Genomic DNA, 6,508 nt, shown 5'->3' with positions numbered 1-6,508 from the left:
GCATGACAGAAAATAATTGAGAAGCACTGTAACCTGACTTTAGAGTAACAGCAGACAGCCTCAAGAATCTCTTCTTCCATACAATCACAGAGTTTAAACCAAGGATTCAACTATGAAAAGTGCATGGCATCTGAACTATAAGTAATGTGAGAATAAAATGGGCTGAAACAGTTCCCTATACAGGCTTTGTTAGAGATTTTTGGACAGGCCCAACTCTGTAAATATATAAATCGTATTTTAGTCAATGCTTTATTCACATGGGCCATATACACTAATATTTGAGGTACCGACAAATTAGTGCTTAGAGCCGTATATATGCTACTCTTAATGGTATCATAAGTAATATGATGTTATACCACCAATATAACCAAATCTTTGAGGATAAGTCAGAGCAGTGCTTCAACTCTATTTCATACGTGTCCCAAACATCTAGAGTTCTGTCACATTTGGCACCAGCAGCATGCAAGGCAAATGGAACTGGAAAAGTGAAATATCAAGGCTTTTAAAAAATGAAGAAATAAATCCAGAGAAATCAGATAAATATGGTTAGGATTAGTGTGACAGTAAGATAAGCTGCATGCAAAAAACAGCAGCAGACACAGAGAAAATGAAAATGGAAAAAATAAAGGTTCTTTTCCAAGAAACAGGATAGATTAAAAAAAAAACCTATGATGCTTGAAATAATAAATAGCCTGGTGGAATTTCTATTTGAAAACCAGCATGTGTAACAATCATGTTTAAAAACAAGTGTAATAGAAAGATGTTTAAAACATCGCTTGTATTTATATCTTTGACCTGACTGCAAGACATTTTGACAGACATGACCTATGGCATGCATGATTTTTGGCAATCAAACACTGTATGTATGACACAATAGAGAAGGTATTATTTGATGGTCTTGATATTGGGGGGCCAGGAACTCACTAGACTTTACTACCACTTGGATCAAATCTCTAGCTATACAAAAACAGATCCAAAGAACCCATAAAGAAGCCTTTTAACCCTCCAGCAGCCTGCTTCTACCCATGTTTACTATATGTTCTACTCGAATGCAAAGTGGCTTTCTCTTGGAAATGATGTCATGCTTATCCAGTAGAGCATATACTTTTTATGCAGAATGCCACTGATTCAGACCTTGGCATCTCCAGTTGGAAGGATCAGGTAAGTAATGATATGAAGGCTCTGGCCTCACAAAATGATGGAGAATTTATGGCGCATAAATTCAGATTAGATGAACAAATGGTTTGACCTGGCATAAAGCTGTTTACTCTGTTATTCTCAGGTAATGACCCTATAACTCAGCCCTATCTTCTGCAATTTGCTCAACCCAGAAATGTGTTTGTTTGTTTCAACTGTACCAAACAAAAATAATCCAAGCATAGACAGCATCACTCCAGAAAAGAGCAGGGTTCACAGAGAAACCATAAACCAAGACTAAACCTTGCTGGCACTTGGAAGTACAGTCATCCCTACTTATCCATGGATTTTTAATCCACAGATTCAAGCATCCACGGATTGGAAATATTCCAAAAATGTATAAATTCCAAATAGCAAACCTTGATTTTCCATTTTATACAAGGGACACCATTTTGTTCTGCTGTTATATTTAATGGGACCTGAGCATCCATGGATTTTGTTATCCACAGAGGATCCTGGAATCAACTCCAAGTTCCCACTGTATAGAACTTTTCTATGCTTACAGACGACTTTAATCTGAGTTACTGTGGCGACCTTGATCATAATGATGACTGTATTTGATGTTTTTTTCTAAACTCTCTGGAATAGTTTTCACATGATGATCCACATTACTTCCTATGGATCCAAAGATGGACTTCTATACTATACCAGTGTGTATACAACCTGTACCCAAAGGACACTTGTGGATTATTCATTCTCCATCCACTGCAATACAGACTGGGACCACTGGGATGAATAGGTGATCCACAAGGATCAGAGATAAGAGCACCCTGAAGACATTTAAGCTTTAAATACCTTCTTGTTTTGAAGGTTCTGGACCCCTCACTTTGATAAATAACAGACAAGGGCTCCTCTAAATGGCCATGTTTCTATAGAAACATGTTTATGCTCCCAATGGACCCAGTAGTTCTCAGGCCCCCAAAGGCTGTGTATCAAACCAAATAGTAACAATGACCTCCACAGTTAAGACTACCCAGTAACTGTAAAAAGCCCACAAATGAATACTACACATGAATGAAGGCTATGAAGACATATATTGCTAGCCAAATAAGTACTCTCGTGGACTCCCAAAATGTGTTTTTAAGAGAACTGAGATTCTGGAAGAATTTTGGATGGTTATATACATTATCCTGCTCTGTAACTCTGTAACCTTAGAGGTCTTTAAACAAAGGCTGGATGGCCATCTGTCGGGGATGCTTTGATTTAGATTTCCTGCATGGCAGAATGGGGTTGAACTGGATGGCCCTTGCGGTCTCTTCCAACTCTATGATTCCATGAAATCTGTATATAACATTATAGATTAGTCATCCTATAGCTTTCGAAAAAGAATAATTCTTTGCTCAAGAATATAATGAAAGCTGGTGCTCTTACATTTTGATGTAATCTTCATAACCAAAACTGCTCATTTTGGTGAGGAACACATTTTTCTGGAGTGAACAGAAAGGGAATTCACAGACTCACTTTTCTCATGGAATATTCAACCAAATAAGTGGTTCTGTTTCAGATATGTTCTGAAATGTGTTTTCAATATATCATTATACATCACACCTTCGTGGGTAAATGACTTTGCAAGATCTACTCATACAAATGTCACATAACATTAAAACCATACACTGAGGCTTAAATTCCATTGTTCATGTTAAAAAAATACCAGAATTGTTTCCATTCCTCTAAACTGCAGATTGAACTGCATGCGTATGATTAACGTATGAGTTAGGCTTATTACGTTAGCTGAAGTTTCACTGCCAAGGAGATACTGTAAGTGATCCAATGTGAAACCAAAGACACACTGAACAATTTGGATGAAACAAGCTGCTTGTTCAAAACTTGCTGAGTCTCTGTTACCTAAAGAACCCTTTCCATCTGAAAGCAAAATATTCAAAAGGGGGGAAAAGGAAGCCCCCCTCCTTCCACGCTGAGAGAACAAATAGCCAGAGGCCAAATAGACACAGGGCATCTACCACAATCCAGAAGACAAGGAGACTCACTAATCTGACAACGCCGGTTCCCATGTACACATATGTACCACGCTCTTCCCTGACAAGGAAAACAACATTTACAGACTCACCACTTTATCCATTAATTTCCAAGTTTTCTCCACAGTCCTGCGATCAGCAGCTGCTTGCTTTGGAGGGCCCACTGCATCCTGAATAGCATCAATGAATCCCAGAATGCGCCCTTTGCGGGGGTTTCCTCCTCGGCCTCCTGGGTTCCGGCCGTTGAGGGAACTGGCCATCTGGGATCTTAGTTTGCAAGAGGAAAGAAAGAGTGCTGTGTGAGAGCCTTAGACACACATGCCCACCAAGCAAAACAAGGCACACGGACTTCATCTATTCACCTGAAGGCAAAGCTACAGTACAGCCAGAGACCAGTTTAACTTTGGATAATGAACTGCAATAACCCACCCACTCCAACCTTTGTGCAGGAAAAAGTAATCTTTGATCTAACGTCACACGGTGCAACGCAAGGCATCTTATGGAAATAAAAAGTCTTCACCATCATACTTTTCCTGCCATTCCGCTCTTTCACAGAATCCTAGAGTTGGAAGAGACTGCAAGGGCCATCCAGTCCAAACCCCCTTCTGCCATGCAGGAACTCTCAATCTAAGCATCCCCTGCTTAAAGACCTCCAAGGAAGGAGACCCCACTGCACTCCAAGGGAGTTTGTTCCACTGTCAAACAGCCTTTTTAAGAATCCCAAGCCAACATTGTACATAATAATAATCACTCTTCCCCCCAGTTATCATGTAAGGTCTTTCTCAATCCTCTTCCCACCCCAAATGAAACTCATGCTGTTCCAGATAATTGCAGCCACATGGATCTCACTTTGATAAATAACAGACAAGGGCTCCTCTAAATGGCCATGTTACTAAACAAACTCCGCAGCCTGGAACGAAATTTGGGGGAGGGAGGGGGGGGATATCACAACACAAACCACAAGGATCCTGCTTTGATAAGTAACAGACACAGGCTTTTAAAGAGGCTGGATGGCCATATGCCAGGGATGCTTTGACTGAGAGTTCCTGCATGGCAGAAAGGGCTGGACTGGATGGCCTTGCGGTCTCTGCCAACTCTAGGATTGCTGTTTTTGTGTGTCTTCAAGTCACTTCCAACTTATGGGACTCCTAAGGCAACCTATCAAGGGTTTTTCTATGGCAAGACTTCCTCAGAGGAGGCTTGCCATGACCTTCCCCTGAGGCTGAGAGAGTGTGACTTGGCCAAGGTCACCTGGTGGGTTTCCACATCCGAACTGGGATTTGGACCCTGTCCTCCAGAGTCCAACATTCAAATCCACTACACCAGACAGATTATCTACCTAATACTCCAATATACAAACGAAGCAACATTTTCTAAACACAAACCCATGACATTAAAACCCCAAACAGCCTGGACTAAAAAGGGATCGCCCCTAAAAGAAGACTCTTAAGGAAACAGACATACATCCAAGCCCAATTTTAAGAAAGAGGTCGGAGGAGGAAGAATCGATACTGTATTTAGATTCTTGGAGATACTATATATATATATATATATATATATACACACACACACATTCTTGAAGAGAGATTATACATATATATGGAAAAACCAATCTTTAGATTTTTGGATACATTAAATATACAAATAGGGAAGACTCAACCTTGAGATCCTTGGAGAGAGACATTAAATACATACACATATATACTGTCTATACCTACAATTTTGCCACAGTGTCTGCTATTGGGACGCGGCTATTGCTTCAATTTAAACAAGCACAAGGTTGTCCTTTTAAAGAGGAGGAGGAGGAGGAGGAGGAGGGAGGGCTGCCAAAGGGAACCCAGATTTGTAGATCCAAAGTCTCCCAAGACTGGGTCAAAGCAGCAGCAGCAGCAGCAGAAGGAGCAGCGTAAAGGCAGAGTCCCCTTCTTCTTCTTCTTCTTCTCCTCTTGCTCAAGTTTGCGAAGCGGAGCCCGAAGGAAGGAAGCCAGCCCCTCCTCAGCCCTGGCTGCCTTCCTTCAGGCAAGAGCCGTTCTTCCAGCGGTGATTAAATCCCAGCACTTTTCCTGGTTCCGGCAGCGGTGGCGGCGGCGCCCACTCCTCCAGGGCCCCTCCTTTCCCCCTTCTCCCTTGAAGCCTCCAGGAGGAAGAGCGGCGGCGGAGGGGGACCTGGGCGGCTCATGCGTCACGGAGGAAGGCAGGCCCCGCTCCGGCGTCCTTGTCTTTAACGGGAACCGCGGCGGCGGCGGCTGCTGCTGCTGCTTTCTCTGGCCTCTGCTTGCGGCGCATGAGGGGGCGGCTCTGGAGTGGGCGTGGCCAAGGAAAAAAAGGGCGGCGCTAGGACCTGGCGGCGACTTGCAGCCTCTCTCCATTCTGAACAACATCAGTCCAACTGCGCATGCGTATTGAGCAGCAACTTCTATCCGCTCCTTTCCCCCTCCCCCCTTTAACGGTACATTCTGTGGACTGTAGCCAATCAAACGTGAGCGCGCGACAGAGAAGAATACAAGGCTGTGATTGGCTGAGCGCTCCTCCTGCCCCCCCCCCCCCCCCCCCCCCTCATCATCCTCTCCATGGGTTTCCCATAGAAAGGATAGGGAGGCAAAGGGCCATAGGGAAAGGGATGGGAATGATTGAGGCCCTGTGGGGATATTGGACAGCCATACTGACCCTCAGGAGGCGCCATTGCTGTTGTTGTTGTGCGCCTCCATTACTGACTTATGGGGACCCTAAGACAAACATATGGAATCCTAGAGTTGGAAGAGACCGCAAGGGCCATCCAGTCCAACCCCATTCTGCCATGCAGGAACTCTCAGTCACAGCATCCCTGACAGATATATATCACACATCTCAGACCTTTCCTGTACCCTTTCCTGTATTGCTATGCATTATTTATATGTATTATGCTATTGTTTCTTAGATTATTTGCCATGGGCAGGTTTACTTTATTTTATTGTTTGTCTGTACAGCGCTGTGTAAATCTACAGCACTATATAAATAAAGCATGATAATAATAATAATAATAACAACAACAAAGACTTGTGGTATATTTGCCTGAAGGTCAGAAATGACTTGAAGGTGCACAGCAGCAAAGGAAAGCTGGTGTGATGTGGTATAAGTGTTGGACTAGGAGTGCACTGCTTAAAAAATGCAGCTTGACTCACTTTAACTGCTGCCATGGCTCTCTATCTTACAGAATCCTGAGATCTGTAATTCTGTGAGGCAAAAAAAAGGCTAAACACCTAGTAAAACTACAAATCCCAGGATTCCAAAGGATGGAGCTACAGCACTTAAAGTGGTGTCATACTTCATTGTTTATACAGTGTAAATGCACCGTA

General features: G+C 42.9%; 1 protein-coding gene across 3 annotated transcripts in view; it reads right to left on the bottom strand.

The window, feature by feature from the left end:
* LOC121917254 (E3 ubiquitin-protein ligase CBL-B-like) overlaps positions 1-5,452 on the bottom strand; it is a 93,380-nt gene extending 87,928 nt beyond the window's left edge. For 2 of the 3 annotated variants that reach the window (XM_042443035.1, XM_042443036.1), the window contains exons 1-2: positions 4,892-5,452; positions 3,266-3,440 (exon numbers count right to left, since the gene is read on the bottom strand). In XM_042443035.1, coding sequence (XP_042298969.1) covers positions 3,266-3,433 — 168 coding nt within the window. In that variant the 5' untranslated portion in view covers positions 3,434-3,440; positions 4,892-5,452. Of the gene's footprint in view, positions 1-3,265; positions 3,441-4,891 lie in introns of those variants that run through there. The other variant, XM_042443037.1, reaches the window with a different exon arrangement.
* Positions 5,453-6,508: the final 1,056 nt, after the last annotated feature.

This window comes from Sceloporus undulatus, unplaced genomic scaffold (genome assembly GCF_019175285.1).
Source record: "Sceloporus undulatus isolate JIND9_A2432 ecotype Alabama unplaced genomic scaffold, SceUnd_v1.1 scaffold_13, whole genome shotgun sequence".
In the NCBI taxonomy this organism is placed as follows: Eukaryota; Metazoa; Chordata; class Lepidosauria; order Squamata; family Phrynosomatidae; genus Sceloporus; species Sceloporus undulatus.
This window is presented reverse-complemented; position numbering and strand designations above follow the sequence as displayed.